Raw genomic sequence first — 27,035 nt, 5'->3', positions numbered from 1 at the left:
AACAAGAAAAATAAAGATGTTACCATCAACATAGAATTTATTTAATAAAAGGAACATTCTGGTTAAAATTCAAACATTTAAGATTCCAATGAGATCTTAAATCCAAGCGGTTCCCAAACTTTTTTATGCATACCACTAAATATACCTTGATTATTTTATTGCTGACAATTATTTCTATTTGACCTGAATACAAAATTTTATGGTTTAACTTTAAACGAAATAATTTCAACTTTTTCAAACAATAACACATCACAAATTGATATACTCTGGTACCTTTAAGTGACAAACATGTGGAAATATGTATCACGTAGGAATAATGGACCGAGAAATAATTCACCATTTAATTTCCAAATCTTCTACAACTGAAATAGCTACAGAGTATAATACAGTGTTCTGAATTCTTCCACTTTATCTGGGTGCTTTCTATAAACGTGTTTCTTCATGTTAAATTTGTGTTTCGATGTCAAATCGCAATAAATGCATTTCAAGGATTTTTGCTTTCCACATTCGTATCTGATATGCCTTGACAGATTGTTTTTGTAGCTGTATATTTTAAAGCAACTGGGACATTGGCCTCCTCCCGGTGGTACGCTGTCTGAAAAATATTTCTTCTTAGGTATATATTTTTCAACAAAAAGAAGTAAATTTCAAAATACTTACAGAACAGATTGCAGGTAATGTAATTAACATCGTTATAATGAACTACACAAGCTAGCACACAATTTTCATTGTTATTTACTATGTACGATATTTCAGTTAGCAAGGAAAGTGTAAGAATTAAAGGAAAGTCCTTGAGGTATTTTGAAGATCTCTAACTTTTTCGAGTTATTATTTTGTTAAACCTATATTACTGTTTAGCAAAAGGTCAAAGGATATTTTTTGTAGAATCATTATTAAATAAATGATTATTCAAATACATATAATTACAGTTTCCTTTGTCAGATGTAGAATATAAAGGTATTTGAAAACATGTAAAAATACTAAATGATATACTATTATTTATTTATATTTAAATTAATAGTACAATTAAACAATAATTTACTAAATGCTACAAATTATTTACACAAATTTATACTTTCTGCAAAGTGACATCTTTAGGTCTATATAAGTGTTGCTAAAATAGCAATGCAAGGTAATGCTAATTAAAACTATGTAAATATTATTGCTGCTATATATTTAAATTGTGTACTTAAATTAAAATCATCAAAGTATGTTAAACACGGGTAATTAAAATATTCGTCTAAACTATAAGGTGGATTCTACATCACAATTTCCAAGCAAGTTTTCAATAAAGAAATGGACGGTGACGCTTTGTTATTGTGGTTTATTTCAAGCAGCAAAAAATGCATAAATTCATTAAATATTTGTTTTTATTTACAGACTACTACAATTTTATTACTCTGTTCCTACAGACGATATTCTACCTCCGTTATCAACATGTGTCTACATCAGATTGGCCAACAGAGTTGCTGATGTTCTTCTCAACGAATGTCCAGTATATAAATGGGGTTCATCTAGCTTCAAATAATTAGCAATCATTTGAGGAACCTGCCCTATCTTATTAATACCCACAAGTTGATTTACACATCTGCCTTGTCGGTATCCGTAAAAAAATCGGCGCGAGGTGGCATTTTTTGGTCTCAAATTTACATATTTGCGGAAATAATGTAAAAAATTTCCTTCTTCATTGTCAATAATTGTGAACATTCGGGAAACTTTCGTGATTTTATTAGGTAACTTTACAATTACAACAGAACCTTTGTCTTCAACGTTATCAATCGTCAGATAAGAAAGGTCTTCCCGGCGACAAGCGCCTGCAATGCCCATTATCATAACCACTTTCATCATCAAATAAGTGTCGTCTGGGGCTTCTCTTAAAAATTTAAACATTTCATCCCTGGTGAAGACCTTAGCTTGTTTTACTTTATAGCCAATGCTTTTCTTCTTTAAAAAATGTGCCAGCTTATGAAATTGTCCGATATTCATATTGTCGTTTATATTTATGGTTGTTTTAAGTATCGAGTATTCTACCCAGAGACTACTCGGTGAATTCAGGTTTTTGCTTCTTTCGATAAAGAATTGCAATAGAGATTGTTCGGTTATAGCCAGGTTTCTTGTATCTAACCACTGTTTAAACATGGCATAGGTCTTTTCGTATCTGGCTTTGGATTTTGAAGGCAACGAAGCTTCACATTCTATGGTTTTCCATGGTTCCTCCATCTCATCTGCAATATGTTTGTCGTTACTATCTATTATCGGTTAAATCAACAAAATGTACAAAATACAAATGCTAATGCGCGATGGTAAAAAGTATTACAAAATCAAAATCATGCGTTTGAATTATGGAATAGTTCCATCCAATAGCGGCATCTAAAGCAGTTTTCTACCAAATAAAAATGGTACTTAACATTGGTCCTCTAAATTATTTCGAATAGTTTTAAATAAATTCATAAAAAAATATGTATAAGATATAACATAAATAGGATGTTATCAGAAAAACTAAAATTTGTAATATTTTAATATGTACTGACTTATTTTTATTAGAAGAACATAAATTCAGAATTTCCGAAAACATACAGGTACTTCAAAAATATTATGAAAAACAATGGTCTAATTTAGAGACTGTGAGCGGTTTTCATATGCCTATGAAGGTTATATTTTCTCTTAAATTTAACCCCGCAAAAAGAGCACCCGAAAGTCGGTTCCTTTCCGCATTCGAATTTTTGATGATTACGCAACGATGCCTGGTGTTTGAAAGCTTTGGAACAGTCGCTACATTTCCACTCTGGTGTACCTGAAAATTGAGAAATATACTCATTTTGTGACATAAATAGGATAGTATCTTCATCGCTAACCGTGATTATGTCGAAAATGGTATACTTTTTCGACTAAAAAAAAGAATAGACGATTAAAAAATGGTGATAACAATAAAAAACGAGGACCCTAAGTTTTTTTGGCGGTTGAGACTGACAGGTGCTCACCCTCTTTTACCCAAAATGTATCCAAATGTAATGAGAAACACGAAAGTTAATATTTTTAACATTTTAACATACACGGTATAAAAAAATAATTAAATAAAATTATAGCAATATCATATACTGATTTATTTTTATTACAAAAATATAAATTCAGAGTTTCCGAAAACATATAGGTGTTTTAAAAATATTATGAAAGACAATGGTCTAATTTTAGAGACTGTGAGCGGTTTTCATGTGTCTATGAAGGTTGTATTTTCTCTTAAATTTAACCCCGCAAAAAGAGCATCTGAACGTCGGTTCCTTTCCGCAGTCGAATTTTTTATGATTATGCAACGATGCCTGGTGTTTGAAAGCTTTGGAACAGTGGCTACATTTCCACTTTGGTGTACCTGAAAATTCAGATATATACTCATTTGTCATTTGTCGACAATATTAGTAGAAATAAAGGATTCTAAATAAAATTTATTACATTGTTGGAAAAACAATGAAAAAATCGTTGATGTTTCTTCGATAATATAACAACATGGAAAAAAACTAAGTACGCCTCTGTGTTGGAAAAAATTGTATAGGTAACGTTTGAAGACGTCTTTTGATGTTTATCATAATAATCGAGATATAGAAGCCAACAGAAATCGGTCAAATTCAAGAATTAATCAAAACCAGTTATGTTTAAAAATGGTTTCAAGAAAAAGTATGTGGAGAATTAACTATTTTTTTCGAACATTTGTTAATTATTATCAAAACAATAAAACTATTCCTCTCAAATTTCTTTTCTGCCTCAGGATCTTTCTTTTGTGTGATGGAACTAAAATAAAAATTTCTGCATTGCAATAATCAAGATTGAATTTGCAACGGAAAAAACTTATTTTGAAAATATATTTCAAGAATTGAATTCTTCAAACACTTCCACATATATTACCACTTTTACACGGACAATAATAATAATTATTTACTAATTAAACATATGCCTGTAATTAACATCATTCTTAATAAAGGTTAACATATGCATCTAACATTAGCTTCCTCCAAGGTTGTAGTGACGATATTTCATATGTCTCTGAAAACTGAATTTCCTTTTAAACCTAGCAGTGCATAAAACACATACAAAAGAAGGTTCTTTCCCGCATTCGAATCTGCTGTGGTTAGCTAATGATCTTTTATGCCTGAAGACCTTGGAACAGTCTATGCATTCCCATCTAGCATCACCTAAAAACACGGAACTTATAGCTTTTGTGAAGCATTTAAGCAATTGATAAAAACATTGGGGAACGTTCTTTTATTACACGAGAGCACAATTACTACCTTTGTTTATCGGGTACAAAAATAAAGACGAACAGCGGTGCATATAGTTTCACGTATCGATGTATTGTCCAGCTTAATCGTTTCCTTCGTTGTCATATGCGTGCTATATTTTCACATATTAGTTATTCCAGTGCGTTTTTAAAAATGAAATATTCGTAAAATTTATACATGTTTGTTTATGAACCAAGAAACCCAACTAATAGGCACAAATAATACTCATTTATTCATAGATACTTTTAATATTTATTAGACCTACATGGTGTTATAAATTCTTGTTATGCCGCGTTTGTTGAATTATTTAAGACCAATTTTTTTTTTTTCAGTTGTCTGAAAATTAGAATGAAAAAGAAAAAGTCGGTTTTTCTAGTGCTTCATCATAATATGCGTCCTCAAACTGGCCTTATACTTGAATTTCGCGCCGCAAGTGTCACAGTAATACGTTTCCATTTTTCCACAGCTGTAAAGGTGAACTCTAGCCGAGTTCTGATTTTTAAAGGACCTTCCACATTTTTTGCAATCCGTTCTGTCACCTAAAATAAATCATTGGCCGTAAAGGGTTTATATTTCTATAAAAACAAATCAAAAGAACAATATTAGTATACACTGCACAGGAAGTGACAATAGGACAGTAATTGCTCTCAAAAAAAATATACGTTTTTAAATCCTAGTTTTTACATACAAGATATAACCATTGAGTAAAAGTAAGCTTTTATTCAATTATATTAACTCCCATTATTGTTATAAAAATAATTGCTTCACTTTTTCCCTAAATATTGTAACAACAAAATACAACACATCCTGTAACAAATACACATTATGTCAAATATAATAATAGTTTGTAATTGATAAATGCCATTACAGCAACTTCTACAAAACAAAACAATACGTCTTATAATAACATGCTATCTTTCCCAATGCTGTATGACATAAAACAGGTCATAAACAAAGGTACAATAAAAGTTATCATCAATAATTTTTTGTGTTGTACTCCCTGGGGTAGCGTAACATACATTTCAGCTTTTGGTGCCTCACCAAGTTTTTCTTTTCATAATAATGTCGGCCGCAAAGGCATTTAAAATTTCCTTGCCCTCTGGGTCGCCTCATGGGAACTAAAACAAACATATTAGAACATCTTTGTTATAGACATTTTAAAGTCAACGTTTAGCCTAAAGATTATTGTTCGAAATTGGTTATTATATTTTATTAGGCACATAGAAGAATACTTTTAGAGCGGGAGGATATTTATTTTTACATTTTATCGGTTTTATCCAAGTCACCCTAGCTTACCAAGGAATCGGTATTTCCCTGTACAGAAATCACATTTAACTTTGTGGGAACAAACTACATTTCGAGATCTGTAGGTATATACATATCAATGTAACATATCTTTATGTCTTTCTCGTATATGCGTTCTCAAATCCTTTCTTATCCTTCTAGTATGAGAGCAATAAGGGCATTTAAATCGGGTATCCTTTCCGCATATTTCCCTGATATGAAATCCTAGGGAACGCTTGTGTCTGTAGCCCTTGCCGCATGAGTCGCAGACATATTCAGCTAAAATTTATTTAATGAATATTACATGACCCTTTTTGTTTAATAATGATAATGTACTACAGCTATGCATATACATTTGATGTATGATTCTTTTGAATTTAAAAATAAGTGACAGTGTTCCCTTTAAATAAAAATTTTGTTAACATTTTGTTAATTTTAAATACAATTAAATACCTATAAGCAACAAATATGTACTAACAACAACGTGGCCAAAGGGTTTGTTTACTATTTTTTAAATTAAATGTTTAGTTTTAGAGAGCGGAAAAATTTCAAAAAAAAACAGAAACAGATTTATCACATAAAGATTTGAAAAAAATAGACTATATTTCAATAACTAAGAGTACAGTAAACACGTGGAAAACATCTTTTATTGTTTACGTTAAGCCTACAATATACAACATTTAACGAGACAATTTGTTTGGTTTTAAACTAATATAAAGTATGTTCACGGGTGGAGATTAAATGAAGGAAAACTTTTTTATTTTTTACTTTGTGAGAAGTCATTCTTGTTGAAAAATTCCACCTGTGTTCGAACATACAACAAAGTATTTTTAAGTAAACCAACGTAATGTCCTCTACAAAGAAATTATTTAAAATATATCAGTTGATTTTATCTTTAAATCTCAATAATACTAGGCACAGAATTTAAGAGATATTAAAAAAAAAATCCCAAAATTTTGGGTGATTTTCAAAGAGCTGTAACTTGGAGGGGAAATGGTCGCAGGGATAATAAAAAAAAAGGAAATTGAAGCTTCAAGTATCTAGTTTTCAGATCTGCAGTTTAAAATTTTTTAGCGTGAGCGGTTTTTGAGTGATCATACGGAAAAAAAATTTGTAAATTTTTATTTTTTTTAAGCCTATGGTGAAATTACCAAAAAAAATTTCTATAAGCCTTTTTTTTCTCTACGACCATTTACCTCCAAGTTATTTGAAAATCACCCAAAATTTTGGGATTTTTAAAAAATCCCTTAATTTCTATGTCTAGAGTATATTACGTCAATTAAAAGGCACATTTTCCAGCATCCTCAAATCGTCTTAACTGAAAACTAATCATAAAATCAGGTTAAAATTTTGCCAATTTGGGAATAGATTTTGTATGACTAAAAAATTATTTGTAGCATATTTTTATTTTTGAAACGAAATAAATATATTTTCAGTGAGGAACAGAACCGCAGCTTCTTAACAAGAATGACTTTTTCCATAATCATGAATTTTTAGGATGTGTGGATGCTATTGATATACGGTGCATGTAGACAAAATTCAACTGTCTAATAACATATATAAATGTATATACTATCCTTCTGCTGACAGAGAGCGGCCTGTATGTACTAACGATATTGTGGGAAACAACCACGGACTATAACCTCGTCCAGCATTGAATTAACTCGCACTCATTTCGGCCGATAGACATCCAAATAAATTCAAACACGGTCTACGTCTTGGAATTCTCCATTTTAGCTGTTTACTAGATACTGGGAGTGGAATTCAAGGCTGGACGGGGTTGTAGTCCGCAGAAGCGCTGTTTCTCAGAATAAGTTTAGTTAAAAAATTTATCCTCTAAAGGAACTAAATAGACTTTTGAAAAGGGCTGTTATCGAATTATCAACAACCCCATTACAATTTTATAGACTTTTTTAATTTTGTGTCGCCTGTACATCAAGACTGGCAGCAACTACCTATAAAAATAACTTCAAACATCCTATATTAGAAATAGGTGTATCAGACTCAACAAGTTCACTGTATGATTAAATAACAGTAAGCCTATCTGCATGTCTGGATCGTATATGTGTCGTCAAGCTCCTTTTTGTTTTCTTAGTGTCAGGGCAGTAGGGGCATGAGTAAACAGAATCCTTCCCACATATTTCGAAAATATGAAATCGAAGAGAACGTTTGTGTCGGTAAGACTTTCCACACGTGTGGCAGATATAACCTAAAATTTATTTAATATTACTCTTTGAACCTCAACAATAGTCATTTTTTGTCCTTAAATGAAGACAACCAAATAAAATAACATATATTATACATACATATATCGAAAATCGACAAAAATATGTGCAAGACGATTGAAGTAATTCTCCAGAGATATGAATATTGTAAAAATTATGCCAACTTAATAATATTTAGTAGAAATAAAAGTATTTTAATTTTTAATTACTTTTAATGCAAAGTTTACTGATTTCAGAACAGAAATATAAATACTATAGTATCTGTAAACTAATATGCACATTCGGTAAACATATATAATAATTTCTATATATAGGGTGACCCATAAGAAAGCTATATTTCCCAATTAAAAAAATAAAACGTGCTTTATTACTAATTTCCACTTAACCATAACCTCACCAGAAATGTTATTTTTTAAATGACTGAAAAACTGACTTTGAAAACACGACCAATGGCTAAAACAGCGTCCGTCCACAAAATAGTATGACATGAAAAGACACTAAATCCAAGATAAAGAAAAATGTATACTTATACATTGGTGAAAACCTGCATTTTTATGGCGTCTCTAATGACTTAAAAATTGTATTTAGATCGTGTCTCCCGAAAGGATGTCTTGGGTTTTAGTGCGCCATATTGTACATGCTTAAAGACCAATAACCTCAGTAACCGTGACTTTTCCATTTAAGTGAAGTTCTAAATTATGGTATCGAGCATATACAACTCACATTAAACATTACGGACTACATTTCGAGACACCTGAACTTTTACTAACTAAGATATCTCCATGCCTACTTCGTATATGTGATTTCAGACTCTTTTTTATCCTCCTGGTATGATGACAGTAAGGACACTGGAAACGGGTGTCCTTCCCACATTCTTCCTTAACATGAAACCAGAGAGAACGCTTGTGGCGGTATCCCTTCCCACACGAGTTACAGAAATATGAACCTAAAATTTATTTAATAAATATTACACTATAACTCTGAAATTGTATAAAATTTATTTATTCAGCGACTAAAATGGTACGTTTGGCAGTACTAAGATAAGTAACAAAATTTATACATCGAAAATTAATTTACTGTCCCTCTAAAGAACATACGTCTTAAACTAGAAAAATGTTCAATTACACAGCCCCACAAAAAAAAAAGTGTTCGGACTTGTGGGTCGGACATATATATTCCCATGTATTTTTCGACGCTGAATCCGATCCCGAGCTCAGAAATGGCCCTCCACGTCTGGAATTGGCCCCAGGGGCCAAAAATGGCCTCTATAGGGCCTGAAAGATGGATTCCGGAATATGGTGAGGTCGAAGGTGCATTTTAAGGCCAAACCCGGATTTGTGGTCGAAAAGTTTATGGCCAACTGAAATTTCCCGTTTGGGACCGGGAAAATGACCCCTTAGGGGCCGGAAAATCGTGTTTCGGACGTCGCAATCGCAACAGTGGTGTTAACTGGTTTTTAAATTCTGAAATTCGAGCACAGTTTGAGTTCCAGAATTTAAAAGTACATAAAAATACCACTGTTGCGATTGCGACGTCCGAAACACGATTTTCAGGCCCCTAAGGGGTCATTTTCCCGGTCCCAAACGGGAAATTTCAGTTGGCCATAAACTTTTCGACCACAAATCCGGCTTTGGCTTTAGAATGCATCTTCGACCTCGCCTCATCCCGGAATCCATCTTTCAGGCCTTATAGAGGCCATTTTTGGCCCCTGGGGCCAATTCCAGACGTGGAGGGCCATTTCTGAGCTCGGGATCGGATTCAGCGTCAAAAAATACATGGGAATACATATGTCCGACCCACAAGTCCGAACACTTTTTTTTTTGTGGGGCTGTGTTATGTTTTTGCATTTTATTCCAGACCATATCTATTTGTACTATTTTTTTTGTATCAAGTACCAGGGCAACTTGTATATTTTGAATACGAATATAGCTAATAGAAACAGGATCTTATTTAGACTTCTTAAGGTGTTAGTGTAATGGAAAATAAAATATACCTACTCATAAGAACTTATTCAAAGGCATCCTTTAGTAAATATATTTTCTCGATGTTGTCTGGATACTAATATTGAAAATATTAATTGTAGACATAAAACTAAATTGTTATTTATAATAGTATAATAATATTCAATTAAGATATAGCGATACTATGATTAATAAAAGCATATTAATAGTAATAAAAATAATATATAATAATAAAATATTTATTTGTACCAACTCTATACACGCATAAACTTTAACATTTCTGATTGCTTTTTAATGACATTTTTCTTATTATAAATTTGTTGTAAACATTTGTTTAAAACATGTAGCACATATATCGTCATTGTTTCTTCAGTCGTTTTGTGCAAAAAATATTTTTTTAATAACTTTTCTCATACTACATGCTGTAAATAAATAAATAAATACATTCTATGATTGCAACACAGTTAAACAACTTCTGATTATGATACCTCGATGGCGATTTGAGCTGGCTTACGTAGATATGACCAGTTAGGACCATTGACAGAGTTAACTTAGCAGCAGAGTAAGACATAACTGAATTTTCGGTCTTTTCATACAAGCAATGAATGAATTTTTGATTCCCTCAGTAAATTTGAGAAAACCTGATGGAATATTTGAATATATTTATGAAATTTTACGGAAACAACCCCATTATTCGACCATATCCCTGTGCTGGTTTCGAATATGAACCTTCAAACTTTTCCCTTGTTTCATTTTCCTCGGACAATATGGGCACTGGAGCTTACTGTCCTTTCCACATTCTTCTCTTATATGGAACATAAGCGACCTCTTATGTTTATAACTTTTCATGCACGATTCGCAGGAAAATTGGCCTAAAAACATGGAAAATATATGAATGAAGAAAAGGAATCAGTCTTTTAATTACACATTGCCATAAAAAGGCTTCTAGATAATGATCTGGGGCATACAGATTTATGTTACAGAAACAATTCGTCGGTATTACCCAAATAGCACAGACCAAGGCAGTTTTTCGTCAATTCCATCAACAACAGTGTCCTGGCATTTCAGAACCTCCACAACACATTCTTCAGACTAAGACACCTCCATAACAATCATTGTACTCCCACGGATTCATTAACTGCTAAAACTAAAAACCTCATTTCCACTATATTTACTAAGTGAAATAAATCTTGCTGTTGTGAATAATACTTTTATTATAAACTCCTATAACATATAAGCTCATCAAAATTGGCGGTAAGTAAAAAACAGTAATTATTAGAATAAGGTATTAAAATAACAAACTAGTATTCTTGAACCAGATGCAAATCATAGAAACAAACTAGGCACAGATGGGGACTCTTAGGACAGCTATTGCAGTATGTGTCCACTTTCTTAGCTCTATTCTGGGCGTATCTAGTACCGAATTCTTTGCTCAGTTTTCTGTAACAATTCTTGCAGGTTCTCCGATCAGTGGGTTTTGTTAGTTTTATCTTCGTTAGTCTGTGGAGCTGACCATTGTAAAAGTGACCTAAAATTAAATTGGAACGTAATCTATTTCTCATGTCATCAACTCAACAGGGTAGAAGAAAGGAAAGGGTGGTGTTAGAGTAAAATCTACTTTCACCTAAAATTCTACTTCAAAATTAATACAGTTTCAAGTTAAAGTACCATGATCGCACTCTTCATACAGAAGTGTTTTAATTATGAAAAATAGAGGAAACTGAAAATGTTATTAGATATTTGATTAGGAGGTTAGTTACAAAATCTTTTTTAATATTAATTTGTCTTTAAATACACAAGAATCAGCTTAATGGGAGATATCCGAGGGCAAAATAGATCGATGATGCCAAATATGGCTCAATCGCACAATGGCATTTACAAGTACATAATTACCTATTGAAGACTGGAAAATGCCTAAATAAATAAGAAGTCATGAAGTGTGCATTTCACAAAATTAATATTCAAGTTTTCAAACAATTTTAATAACAAAACACTGGTAATACATTTAAATACTGAGGTACAATATAATGCAAGCAACATCAAACTCTACTTAAGAAATCCGTTCGTAATAATCATTAAACTGATACTTCTTTCCAAACAACGATTGTAACAGTGCTTCATTTGGAGCTTGATGTTTATACAGATGTCTTCTTAGGTTTCCTTTTATTTTCGTTTTATAAGGGCAGTGACTACAAAAAAATTTCGGCTCTTTTCCGCACTCGATCCTCAAATGATTGTTGAGGGAAGATTTTCTTGCATAGTGCAGTCCACAGTTCGGACACCTAAAGTCCCTAATCGGCTCTAAAATAAAACAAAATTACCCACTGAAAGTAAAAACTGTATCTAGTCAAAGACACTGCTATACCGATGTAATGTAAATGAATTGTCAAAAAGCAAACATGCTTTTTATAACGAGATAAATCGGAAGATAAATTCAAAGAAGTGTTATTAAACGATTTTATTTAAACATTGCAGTGTTAAAAAACATAACTCTTATTATGTGTGTAGGGATTAGTTACTACAAATTCATTATTTTACATGTATGTTTGTCAATAAGGTTCTAGACATTCCCTTTAACGTGTCTAGTAAAGGGAAGATAAACGACTTGTTCTTCGATGTGCATCCTTTTGATGTGTTTGGTGAGTTCGTAGTTGTAATGGAACTTTTTTTCACAGTTTTGACAAGAGAAAGTAGGAAGTTTTCCGCACTCGTATCTGTAGTGGCTCGTAAGATGACGTTTATGCTTGTAGTTCTTTTGACATGTCGTGCACGCCCAACGGTCTAAAAAATGTTTGATATATTTCTTACATACAAAATACATTATTACACTATCTAAAATATTACTATTTACATTATGATTTATTCAAATAAACATCATTATATTAAACATGCAGATATTACACAGAAATAGAAACGAAATAATCGAAGAAAAAGGGTTTTACATTTGCATCAGAATTTCTGTTTATTTGGGAAATTAACGGTCTACGACTGTTTTTAAGAAATTATTTTTGCCCAACCAAAAACCTGTGTGAAAAAAGTACATAAAAAATAATAATAAAGAACATATTAAAGTAAAATTAATATTGTTCACTTACCTGCTCCATAAATGTGAGAATTTTGGTTTGACAAAAATAATTCTACATGTTGGTCTTCTATAAAAGGCGTAACAAAAAAATTACCATTAGTCTTGGAGACCACAATTCAAGAAAAAAGGTTTTATATGTCTGTAAATACTTGTTTATTGAGATAATTTTAAATATCAAATGTGTTTAAGACACAAAGTCTGCTTAGAAATATTTGCCAACTGTTTTAGTGACAAAAATAGTAAGTTATCAGGGTAATAACAATGGTTGACTGCAAGACACCAACACCAGTAGGTTCACATTTTGAAAATATGCTGTATATACCAATCTGTCAATGTTAATGGTGTATTTTATGCTAATTTTCATGTACTCTACTAAATAATCTTTATCTGTCTGAATCTCAGTACGCAAGCTTTTAAAGGCATATGTTTATAGAAACTTTTCTTGTTAAGATTGATGGTGATTTTCCAAATATAATTGATGACACAATGCGAAATAGAAACTAAAACTATGTATCAAATTAAAAAATTATCACATATTATGTGGTTCTTGATGTTTTCTTTACTACCTATAGCTATTGTTTTGAGAGCTTCTAGTGCTGATGATTTTGTTTCTATTTCTTACATTTCACATCTCTGGATATACAGGGTGATTCAGAACCTATCAAAAAAAAAATTCTGCATGTACAGGGGACCCTTACAAATACAATTTTGTAAAGAAAAAATCAAAAAGGGCAGTTCGAAAATGATTTAAAAATACACTTCTGCACGGCACTGGTCCACTGTAAAACCTGACCTCGCATAATGCGACCGGCATGGCGGTGTGATAAAAACGGACAAAAAATTTCGCAAGGAAAGAAGCATGTAAATAGAATTTTATCGCACCTATTTTATATCGGCAAATTCAACTGCTTTTGCCTTTATTAATTAATAAAATTAATTTGTGTTTTTAAATAATAAAATAATTTGACATACCCGATGTTACAACAATTGTTCAAAATTTTATCCAGCAATGTGTAAACACATTTGGGTCCGTTGTACTCAGTTTCTACGAACTAACACAAATGTTGTCTTGTTTCACCATAACACAAATGCTTCACCATAAATTAAAACTATATCCATCAACTTCGAGTACACGCAAACCATTTTTGACACTAACTACTAAAAACCTTTTGTAAACACCACAGATAACAGGTAAATGTCGCAACGACGATTGCAAAATCCGAATTCAGTATTCGGAGTCGCTGAGGCCACGTGGCGAATGACGCTAGAGACTACAGTTGTCCAGCTATGTAGTGGTTGAATGTACTATAACTTCAATATTTTTTTTCTCGGAAACTATAAGGATTTTACAAAATTTTTTTTTACGATATTGATTCCATTTTTCATGCTGCATCTATTCCCAATTTTTTTTGGATAAGTTGTGAATCACCCTGTATATTAACATGGAAAATTAAGGAAAGTACAATGCATATAGATTTATATCTGTATCTTCAATAGTTTCTGATCTTTTTACCTAGAAGATTTAAAACAAAAATGCCTCTTTCTACTTATTTTATCCAAAATAATATTTAAAATTCATTTTCAACACTAGGAATTCACAGAATCTCATCAGCATGACATTGAAATAGCGTAAACAACGTTTTTGTAAATAATAAGTGTTTTCCTCTTAATTTTATTGTCTAAAAAAACATCGTAGACATTCCAGAAGAGTAAACAAACAAGTTATCAACACATGGCTAACGCCTCATTATATTACAAAAATCTAGGGCCGTCTTCTTCGTACAATTAGTAAATTTATAATGTCGATGTAGTAAAAATTTCTGATAAAACCTTTTGAGACACTTGTGGCATTCAAACTGGGGGAGTTTTCCACATTCATATTTCAAGTGGCTTTTGAGGTGGGTCTTGTATTTGTAACTTCTGTTGCATGCTATGCAGTGGAATCTTTCAGCTGGAACAAGCATATGTAAGAATTAAAGAATAGTATTGTTAAACTCCACCCCTGTAAAATTCGAAGGATTATAAGTAAATCGAAAACAAAGGTTAGAAATGTTTATAATATAGAAAATGTATAACCAAACACCAAACTTTATACAGTTTGACTCTTCATTACCAAAAAAGTTCATAATCAAAACTTACCCAACATATCAAATGCCGCTTTTAAAAAATGTCGTTGGTTATTTATATGTAATAAAAAACAATAAGTAAGATTGTTTCCACTACAACAGATGTTTTTAATAATAGAATTTTAATTGTTTCAGTTCAAAAACTCAATAAAACCGGAAAACAATATGTGTGTATTAGAGAACTAGAATAGGTTTCTACAAAGCACAATTTTGAGAAGTATATTATATATTTTTTTATAATTACACAATTATTAACAAAATTACACAAAAATTTATAATTAAGCAAAATACTAAAACTTATGATTCACTAAATGCTTTTAAATATAAAATAGAATAAATAAGGTAGGTTCCATATTATTTAACATGATATAATAATTTGAAACACGGCGCAACAAAAATATTGGAGATTATTTATAACATGAATGCTGACAAATAAACTAGTGTTTATATAGATTCCAATATTACTCGTTTCAATCTATTTTGTGAGAGGTATCTGCCACCTCTGTTATACTCATAGAATGCCTTTTCAGGAAGTGCAGTTTGAACTGATACTTGCGCTTGCAGCTGTAGTTACACAGATGACAACACAGGATGGTTTTATCCTTACAGTCGTGTGAAAAGTGCGATCTCATCGTTTGCTCGTTTTTATACATCTTGTTACACTTCGGACACACGATTTTGTTAGTTAAAAATAAAAATGTAAATGTTAGAGCGATATACTGACTGATTATAGCAACAGTTGAACTCTAAGGAGCATTATTCGGATTTTCTATTAATGATTCGTTTTGTGACAATAAAATAGTAGAGAAATAATAGCAATAACTTAATTTTAATACATAAGAACTAAAATATTATATATTTAATACAAATATGTGTATTGTAACTACGAGAATTAGCCCAGAAGTCGAAGACTTGTGCGGGAGAGGAGGCGGCATGTTATTATTACGCAGGCCGCATTTGCGCCCAGGAACGACTAATAATAGACAATAATATCAATGAAATTACATTTGGAAAATTTTGTCAATCATAGAAAGACTAAATTTTTGTCGTCGGTCTCAAAAAAAGTAATACATGCAATTGTGCGATAACATTTATTAATTTACTAGTTAAAAAAATAACAGTAGTGGAACATACAACAATTAAGATTGGAAAAGGTAAAAGTGAGAATTTTAACTATTGTGTAGTTCGTGAATGGACCAACATGTGTCTTTTTAGACCGGATTTTCGGTTTGTGGAATAAGTACATAAGTGACATTTCTGGTTCTTGGGCTTCCCGCAATCAAACCTTTGATGACAACTTAGGGAATTTTTATTCTTGAACTGCCTAAAACAGTTGCGGCAGCTGAGGTAAACTAGAAAAAAATGTGCGTTAATCAAAACGTTTACACAGTACCAAGGAATGATAACCGTTGTATATTGTATATAACAAAAATTTATAACAGCAAAATCTAACAAAGGTGGCTTAATGATAAATACCTTTTATTTCATATTTGCAACAAATCAGCTGTAGTTTTCATTTAACGGAGGAAAAGCTCAAGGGTAGCTTCCTTCCGTAGTAAAGTAAATCGGTTTAGATCGAGTTGCTGGTATCTTGTCACTTTATTTACTGTAAAAAGGGTTTATGGGTACTATTTTGCAGGAAATAAAGTGGAGTTACAAGAATACCTGTGTCTAAAGTTAATTATTTGTCGCATAGTTCTCGGTTTTCCTGAGTTTCTTATACGGAAAAAGCAGACAAATAAAAGAGCAAAATACAAATCACTAAATATCATGCCTCAATATTCAGCAATGATTGAAGTAAGAAAATGAAAACAGGTTGATTTTTGAAACGTGAAACTTATTGAAGTGCGCGATATGTAATGACACAGATTTTTGGCGAAACAAAACTATTTTCAAAAAAAAATAATCCTTAATAATAATTTTTCACAGTTGACCAAATATCATCTAAAAACGAAATATTGTTTCGGGTATTTTTATCGACTTTATGGTCTAAGTAAAAAAATAAAAAATAAAACTTTTCTATACCAAATTTTTTGAAATTTCTAAAAGAACACGGAGTTATTTTAAAAATCAAAATAGGACCAGTGGTTCTTTATGAAGTTTTAGGACGATTTAGATCAAGTTGTAAAGGTAACTTGATCTAAATTGATTTATATTCATTCAAGGAAGCTACCCTCGAAGTATGGACCATTCGCTTTCGGACACCTTGTAGATACTGAAGCACCTAAATGAGGTAAAGCAAAATATTTCAGATACAGCGTTACTAACCTATTCTTTTTCACATTCTTCATGTCTAATTAACAATGCATGAACTTATTTGAAAAAAAAATAAGTATTTTATAATTTTGGACTGACTTTTTTGGAATATGTTTTTATTTCGAATTAATTCTTCTATGTCACGTTTATTTTTAATAACCACATTTTTAAAAGGAAAAAACAATACAAAAATACAATACGTTAAACGCAAATAAAAATTGCACATCATTAAATTTCAACTAGAACATAATTTTGGGACTAAGTACAAAGATATCACCGTGTACAAGTCAAAATAATTATTTTTTATTTTCAGAATGTCTATGCGTAATGTGCTTGTTCAGATCGTACTTTCTATTGGTCGCATAGTTGCAGAAATGACATTTTTTCGTCCTTGGTTTTGAACAGTCGTAACGTTGGTGGCAGCTCAAAGAGTTTTTGTTCTTAAACCTCCTGCCGCAATGTTGGCACCACAAGTAATCTAAAAAAATAATTCAGTTATAGTCCAGTGAAGCGAAATTTTACAATAACGAATCCGCACATAAACGTCTAGTGAGGTGTTGAAGTTGAAATTGGTTGGTTAAGTTTTTTGAACTTCCCATCCAGTTCATTGATGTAGGATGCTAAACCATTCACAGTTAATATGGGTACATCAGTTTCTGCGATATTTACCGTCTTAGACAAAGTAAAAAATAATCATCAAAATAATTTTATTCATATTTAAGTATACAAAACTAATAAATCTTATGGTTACTCAGAAGAAGAATACAAACACTTCAGAAGGATAGATATATCAGAAATATGCGGGTGCTTCTTGGTTATGTGAATCTTCAAATTGTACTTCCTTTTACATTTATAGTGGCATACCGGACATTGAAACAGCTTAGTTTTTCCACAATCAAATGCTAGATGTACGCTGAGGGTGTTTTGATTCTTGTAGACTTTATTGCAAACGCAACATTCGTATTTGCTATCTAAAAATAAAAGAAATGTTATTATGTTAAAAAGTTTTATTTTAGCTACAATCAAAGTTACAAACATCTATCTGTCGGTCTACGTTAGAAAATACTTACCAAGCTTTTCCTGGGAAGCTTATCCTATACAGGGTGTTTTTTAAGTCCCTGAGCAAGAGGTCCAAAGCCGCTAGTTTCGAAGTCATAAAAATATATTACATTTTTTCGAATATTTCTGAAGATATCGTAGTTTTGTGAAGTTTGGCCGAGTGTTTAATTAAGGAAAGCCAAAAATTCCCTGAATGGTACTGGCATTAAAACTCTTGAGATTTTTACTGACAGGGCCTCCTGATATCTCTGCTACTAGTGGACATATCTCTATGCAGCGACTTTTTGCCTTTAATTAAACAAAAAAGAGCCCAATTTCATTAAATTATGCAATATCTTTTGCAGATATATTTTTTCCAATAAAAGTACCTACTGTATCTGAGAAACCAGCGGCTTTTGACCTTTAATTAATTTAGATTTTTTACTAAAATAATGTGGGGAATACATTATGATAATGACTATATTTTTTTGATATATTTTACGTTTTAAATATAAGTATTTTTAATTTATTTTTTTGTATTAGTAAATTAATAAGGCATTAAAACAAAAACTGTTTTTATAATTTTATTAAAATTCTTAATGTATATAAATATTTTAAATAGATATATATTTATTAAAACTAATAAAAAACAATAAAACAAATAAATAAAATTTTCTAAAATAAACATTTAAAACTAAAAGATTCAGCTAAAACAGTACATAATTAACTAAAAATATATTTTCTAGTAAGTGATATAATAGATTAAATTTGATCAATTACTGCACATGTTCCAATATTTTACTAAATACAGAAATTAAGAACAGTATATTTTATAAAAATGTGCGTTACCATACCCCAACCTTAAGATTACTCTAAAGTATAAATGCATAAATATAAATTTCGAGACTATAATTATTGCTTTATAAGGCACTGTCGTTATAGGTACTAAAACTTTTTTATTGCTTATAATTTATATGTTATTCAACTTTAAACTAGATTCAGAAAAGAGATTCTAAAGAGGATCACAAAATATTTTTCTTAACAAACATTTAATATTGCAGCCGTGAAAAAAATGTTAATACAATTGCACAATTAATTAATTTATTTATTAATATAATGAATACATAAAATTTAAACAAGAAAATAAATAAAACATCATGTTTACGTAGTTATTGCACTCATTGAAGTAGAATAGAGATAGAATAGAAATAATGATAACAACAATAAAAGATAACTGCAAAATATTTTAGATTTTGATGACAATTTTTTGTATAATACTCATATTATTCTAAAACAAGAAATATCAATTTTTAATTACTATTTCTAATACGAGTTTACAAAAATTAACATTCACAGTTTAACGAAACGTATTCCTATTTTTTGATTCCTCAAAACAAAATTATTTTTGCACCGTTAGTCAATAGGAATACAAACACCATACCCAGCAAAACATTTCTTATTAAACAAAATTCGAGGAAACATTTTAAGTATACCCTACAGAATATTTCTAAAATGTCAATAAAACCCCAAATTTAATCAAAGAAACATTCAATTACCAAGAAAAGAAAACAAATATGGATTTTATATCTTTATATCTATTTTACATTATGTAATATTTAAAAACGATTTCCTCATTTTTAGCACCAGAATCTCTTTTAAATTTCTGTGGCAACTTTCATGAACTTCCTTTATACAGGATGTCTGACGAAATAGTGCACGAACTTTAAGGGGACAAAAACAATTAATATTCAAGAATGAGTATTGCTGATAATATCAAATTTACTATGGTACTTACAAAACCATGCTAGTAATTCTACATTTCAGTTAGCAGTGCCGTAAATATGGGAGGTTAGTCCTCTATGTGAATTGCAACTTCTCTACCAACTTTTTTTAAATATATACAGAGTGATTAAATTTTATTTCTGTATTTATTTTTATTAATTACTTCAAAGAGTTTTAAAGATATTGACTTGAAATTAGAAATACGGTTTGAAGGGAAAAATGTGCATTTTTTTGGGGTAATCCGAATATTTCTACTTGCACCAGTGCGAGAATGCTACAACTTTTTTTAATAAAAAAAAATGGTACGACACTGAATTTTTCCAGTTTTGATATTATTTTAGAATTCCGCGATCAATTCTGATTGAAATTGGTCTCTTTTTTTTCGTAGGATGCCCCGTTTTTGAGGAAAAACGTAAAACATATTTTATTGCAAGTTGTGTATTTTTAATTTCCATTGATACATTATCTAGTAGGTTGCTGTCAATATTTCTAAATAAATTACAACCATCAAATTTCAAGTCAATATTATTAAAAGTCCTTGAAATAATTAATGAAAATAAATACAAAAAATTTAAACTTAAACACTCTGTATTTCGGAAATGAATCATATTACGACCTACTTTTATATGAACTTTTTTTCACAAAATAACTTCGACAACCACCCCCTAAAATACTTCGCACTTATTTGAATGAGGCTCATATATAAAAATAATAAACTTAGAAAGTTAATGTTTCAAAGCGTCTGCCATCAGACTCCAAAGAAAATCGCAGTGCTGTTCACAAAAACAGTATATCTTTTTATATTCGAAAATTATTTTTAATTGCATTTGCAACTTTGTTAATATCAAATTTTTCTGATATATAATATATGTAAATACTAAATGTAGGTATTACTATATACGATTTTACGAAGCTACTATTAAGTGTTCTTAGTGTCTTTAAAAAAATCGAGGATCAATATCTCCAAGTAGATGGGTACCTGGACAAAAGCTTGTATAAACTTGTAATTCCTGAGCAATGTCCCCTAAAAGTCTGTGTACTTGGGACACCCTATACCAAACGTTACGATACTATTTTAAGTTTTATGCGATTACCACCATCTAAATAAAAATAATAATAACAACAATAATAATACTTTGTTTCTAATTCACCCTATGTGTCACAGATTAATGTAATTTCATTACATTCATTGAAATTAATCCCCTCCTGGTAAATTAAATTAAAAATAATAATTTAAAATGAGATTTATAACAACATAAATAAAATTCGTACATAAATATCCTTATATCATCTAGCTTTGAACGTTTTGGTCGGCCTCAGACTTGCTAGCATCTTGAGATTGCTCGGGTGGAGAATGATGTTTCCTAATATGCACCCCCAGGTTGCCCTTCTGTTTAGCCTTGTAGGGGCAATAGGGGCATTGAAATTTCGGCTCCTTGTCACCGCACTCGTCCTGCTCGTGTCTCCTCATAGTAGATTTCCACTTGTAGCGCTTACCGCAATAGCGGCAAGCAAACTGGGAATCGGGACTGTACCCGGGACGGATGGAGTGGTCTGATATCAGCTTGATTTTCCGCATACTTCCATTCTCGCGAGACTTTTTTGGCTTTTTCGTGGGACTCTGCAGCAGGTTTTCTAAAGTCGGCGGTATTAATATCTGATCAAACTCTAAAAAGTCTGAAAGTACAAAGCACAAATTAAAAAAACGGTAAAAGAAAAATGAAGCGCAACCCAAAAAGCAGCAGGAAAATAAAAGTATGTACAAAAAAAGTTTGGTTAGGTACAAAATAAAAGTGGGATTATTTACAAAACAACACAATGTGGTGTTAGCTTCATACTGACTGTAATCGCAATTTTCAATTTTCCTTGACTGATATTATCTATCAAGCTCCCAAAATTATTTTTTTTATCCTAAAAATGAAATTGATCAATAAAAATGAATAGGAAAATGGAAGATTTAACTTACCTGGAGAAGTCTAGTAGGAATAGTTATATTGTTATTACTGACAGAATTTAAAAAATAACTCATAATTCGTGAGATATTAGATGGAGCAAAAGCCATCTATTATTTAGGTTTAAGAATTCAATAGATTCTGAAAATAAAAATTATGCACATATATCGTCATAATTACGATTACTTTGAAAACAACTCGAAATTGTTATGGCTTTCATGGGACAATATATTGAAGAGGACCTAATTAAATGTAACATTTTTATTAACCTGAAACAATTATAATTTACTGGGACAAAAACAGTATTACAAATTTACGTGATAAACATACATATGCTTTTTGAACATTACTCTCGAAGGAAACTTTTTCATGCACTGGTAACAGTAGTATTTCTTATCCTGACCACAGGTTTTCATGTGATAATTCATATTCGACTTATATTTATAATATCTCCCACAGTTCTTGCACGAATATTGCCCTCCTAAAAATGTAGGGTTAAAATACAGTATATTTCTCAAATATGGTGCTAAACCAAAAAAGGAGAATATAAATGTCTTCTTAAGTAAAACAGTTTCTATGAACAATGTTATCCGCAATTATCCCCTAACACCTCAATCACTGTTTTTCATTTCGAAAAAATATGTGACGTTACATTTTCATCATTCTGCATCTTTTTAGTGATTTCGAATTAATGTTTGTAGGCAATTTTTTGCTTAAAGAGACGTTTCCCCTCTTCTATTTCAATTTGGCACCATATTTTAGATATGTTCTGTATAAGTTATGATAAAATTCATACTCACCATAAAGAAAAGATGTTCATATGAAAACATTAACAAATAAACTAAACAAGACTGAAAAATGAAGTAAAAAAACCTTACGATCAGAATTACTTCGTCAATATCGTCAATAAAATTTTAATCATATTTCTAATCACAGATAGGTAGCTGTTAAGAATTCGATTCCTGGCTCTGGTGCAGATGGATGAAAAAAAATTTATTCTGAATTGCCTGTTGAGGTATCAGTTACAATTATTGTAATGTGTAAACAGCGGTTGTTTCAAAACATTTATTGAATTTAAGTATAAGAAAAATAAATTATATACATTTGTAATAAGTTGTAGAAAATAAATACTTTATAAAAACCTTCCAATAGCTATAATATAAATAATATATACTTATTCTAATCCCTCTAATACATTTTGTTAGTAGTGATTAGTTTACAATATAGTCATTTTAGTACTTAGCGATATAGATATAATATTCGTTACAATGTTAGTTAATGTCAGTATTTATAATAAATATTTCGTTACGTTAAAGCTTATACTGAACTGGAGGACTGGGTAGCTATTGATACCTACATGACTTAAAACTACAATGGGCAGTGTGCAAATATCAACGTACGTCCAAAAAATATTAGGGCGTAAATATAACTAAAATCACTAAACTATGAACTGCAAAAATCAGGTGTATAATATTTTTGTCTTTACTATTGTACTTTGAATATCGTCGTGATAATAATAAATATAGTTACGAATACATTCTAAAAAATATATGAATATAATAATACTTTTAGTTCAGAAACCTTTCACCCAACCATTACCAAAGTTTAACGCATACTATTCGAATAAATATAGGTGATTTGTGTTAAAATAGACTTTAAAATGAACACAGAATATTTTGTAAGTATTACTAATTGTAAACGTGAAGTTCTTTGTTACTTTTTTAGAAACTGAAGTGATAAATTTGGCCAGTTTTTCAAATTAAACAACTGCCACAAGAAACCGATGATAGTTTAATATTTCGTCGTGAAGTAAATAAATATGTAACGTTCCCATGAAAATAAAAAGGCGAAAGACAGTAGTGGTATTTTACCTAAATTTAGCTGCCTTATCAATGACTCCAAATAATTATTAACTAGACGTTTATGAAAAAAAAACCGCTGGAACGTTTTTAAAGGTTACATAATTTAATTTCGTTTGTGATCATCGATTGTACGCATTGTTCAAGACCTCGTGCTTATGCTCCTTGTGCTTCGCCATAACGTGCATGATGAAATGGATCTTCTGCTTTCCCTTGTAAGGACAATAGGAGCATTTGAACTGCGGCTCTTTGCCACACTCCCATCTGGAGTGGTTGTAGAGGGAGCTCTTCCTCTTATAGGCGCGTCCGCATTTCTTGCAGGCGAACATGTACTGCTGACCAGTTATCTGCTCTAAGGTAAGGGTATCTACAACATACATTCTTTTCATTTTAGTGCTACAACAGGAAGCGCTGAAGGAAATAAAAGATTCGGAGTATGTACAGAAAATATATTTACAGATAAAGTGGAGATGAATGGTTCTGGTAAATAACAATTCAGGATTTATTTGCAGTTAACATTATTGAAAGAATAGTAAAAAATAGGAGATACATAGTCGTCATTAGTATAATTTTACATTAACACGATTATCTGAATAATTTTTGAGACAACAAATACCATAAGTGTAAAATATTTTTTGCAAGACAAAGATAGTGTTCATTGTGTAAATAATTACAGTTATATTATACTTTTTCACGTGTTAATGATACGTTATTTGTAGTGACTGAATTTGTAAGACAATTTCCTGTCAAAACATGATTCGATATTTGCATTCCGTGTTCTTTTGCCATAAATTTACAGTACATCATTGTGATTTTTTTTTTATATTTTTTGTGGAACATCATTGATACTATTATTTTCTCTACAGGACCCATATTCCAAAGTCATATTAATAAAACTACTTTAAGCTGTACTAAAGTAGGGTATAGCTATATAATTTAATTAATATTAACTACGTAAATAATATATAATCTTGTTCTTAAAAAAACTATTTTACATCTTGTTAATTTTTTCTCTCAAAGTTTCCAAAGCCAGCTCCCTTCGTTTATGCGTTAAGGAAAGTTTGTGTCTTTGCAGGACGTGATGAAACTTGCAATAGAAATCACAGGTGGAACAGTAATACTGAGGAATTTTTCCACAATCGTTCTTCAGATGCGTATAAACGGAAGTCTTATGCTTGTACAGCTTCTTGCACAAGGGACAGATGTAGTCTCCCTTGGCATTTTGTAAAATTTTTGAAGTCAGATCTAAAACAAACTGGAATTAGCAAAAATGAAGAAAATGCATTCACCAGTCGCACAACCACATGTACAGACAACACAAACAAATAGCTGAATGTTAGTTATATTTTAAAACAGTTTGTGCTAGTTTTTAGACCTACAGATATAAGGGTTAACAAAGTTTTTTAATGGAACACATTTTAGATAGGGAGATATGCCCAAAAGAAACCTAGAGGCTATTTATTCGTAGTCGGTTAGCAATCATAACTTGCTAACTATTGGATACAGGTCCATCAGACTTTATATCACTGTAAAACGATTTTTTCGTATCTCAAAGAGTAGAAGACGACATTTATTGGGGGCTACTTGCAAACAATTAGAAGAACACAACTTAAAACATCTTAAAATATGTCACGGTGTAGGATATGAACGGAATATTATTATTTGCAGATTTAAGATAATTAATCTAATTATATTTAAGTAAAACAACGTGGTAAGTTCCAAGTATTATATTTTTCTGAGTAAGTAAACTAACTGTTTACAAAATAATATAAGAGTATTATTCAGGAATATGAATATAGTTGCCTAGAGACCAATGCAAATTTTTGCTTTACAAATAAGATGAAATTTATATTCATTGATTTTGTCACTCAGAAAACTGAAATCATTATTAAAACTTCACTTCAGTTTTTATATATGAAACGCGTTTTGGCATTTCTTTCAACCTAAACGTAAACGCAAGGATTTAATTCCTAGCGTAAGTAAAAACTTAAACATCTAAATTATTGCTAAAATAATGGAAATAAACTGATTAAAGATATATTTGCAACTGCTCCTTCCTGATCTGATGCACATTCTTCACATGTCTGATAAAGTTGTGCTTTTGCTTGGCTGCATAACTACATATTTTACAAACAAATAGTCCTGATTCCTTACCACACTCCCACTTCAAATGTTTCGCAAGGGAACTTTTATGTTTATATCCATGACCACATTTAGGGCAGTATATTGGGAAGACTAAAAATAAGCCATTATTTTACTTCAGAAGATTTTTTCTAGTAGCGTAGCAATATTACGAATAATTGAAGATACTTCTATCGGATGACGCGTCTGCTAATTTCTTTTATATTTTTGAGGAGAATATTAGCAGATTATCACCAAGCCAAGAAGTAGCTTGTTAAATAATGATTGTAAAAACGCTACTAAAAATTCATGTATTGAAAAAAATATATTATGATGTAATTAATACATAAGTAACTTATAAAATTGTTTTCAATTCATTTATTTAACTTTGCAGAACTCTTTTAATAGAAATATGTTACGGTATAACAAATATTTACAACGACACAAAAATATCTATAAAATTGTTACTTCTTTGATTCTATAAATATCTTGCTAATATTTTTCTCGAAGTATATTCTCGAAAACTCATTCAATTTCTCCGCATGCTTGTTTTTCACGTGCACCATAAGATTGTATTTTTGCTTGACGCTGTGTTGGCAATAAAGGCACTTGAACAATCTGGTATTCCCACAATCGAACTTAAGGTGTCGGTCTCTGATCTTTTTGCTGCGGTATAGTTTGCAACACTTTGGACATTTATTCTTTTCTTGATATAATCCTAAAACAATTTCGTCTTAAAAGCTGATGTTTCATTAATTGAAAACTTAATAACAAATATTATATTCGCAATAACAACTTTTTGTCCAACTACTATGGTATAACTCAAGTTACAGCTCATTGTATTGGATGAAGTTCATTTCAAGTTGATATGCCATTATTTAATTTTATTCATTAATAAAAGAATGCCAGCAAAATATAGAAGTATATTTGTAAACATCTCTGACCTGTGTCATTAATATAGTACACTTCGTATATCCAAAATAAATACATCACTGATAATTTGTATTATTTCTCAAAAATACTGTTAAAACAAAACAGTACACCACCTAAATTGATAATGTTTATCTGCAACCTG

The 27,035-nt window shown here is 30.8% G+C and overlaps 1 protein-coding gene across 1 annotated transcript in view; it reads right to left on the bottom strand.

The window, feature by feature from the left end:
• Nucleotides 1-1,082: 1,082 nt before the first annotated feature.
• The window catches only part of LOC108905534, a 296,022-nt gene continuing 270,069 nt past the window's right edge, over nucleotides 1,083-27,035 (bottom strand). The window contains exon 5 of the mRNA XM_023454318.1: nucleotides 1,083-2,225. Within this exon, the coding sequence (XP_023310086.1) occupies nucleotides 1,444-2,225 (782 nt within the window). The 3' untranslated portion in view covers nucleotides 1,083-1,443. The remainder of the gene's footprint in view (nucleotides 2,226-27,035) is intronic.

The sequence above is a fragment of the Anoplophora glabripennis genome, unplaced genomic scaffold, assembly GCF_000390285.2.
Source record: "Anoplophora glabripennis isolate ALB-LARVAE unplaced genomic scaffold, Agla_2.0 scaffold53, whole genome shotgun sequence".
NCBI lineage: Eukaryota > Metazoa > Arthropoda > Insecta > Coleoptera > Cerambycidae > Anoplophora > Anoplophora glabripennis.
This window is presented reverse-complemented; position numbering and strand designations above follow the sequence as displayed.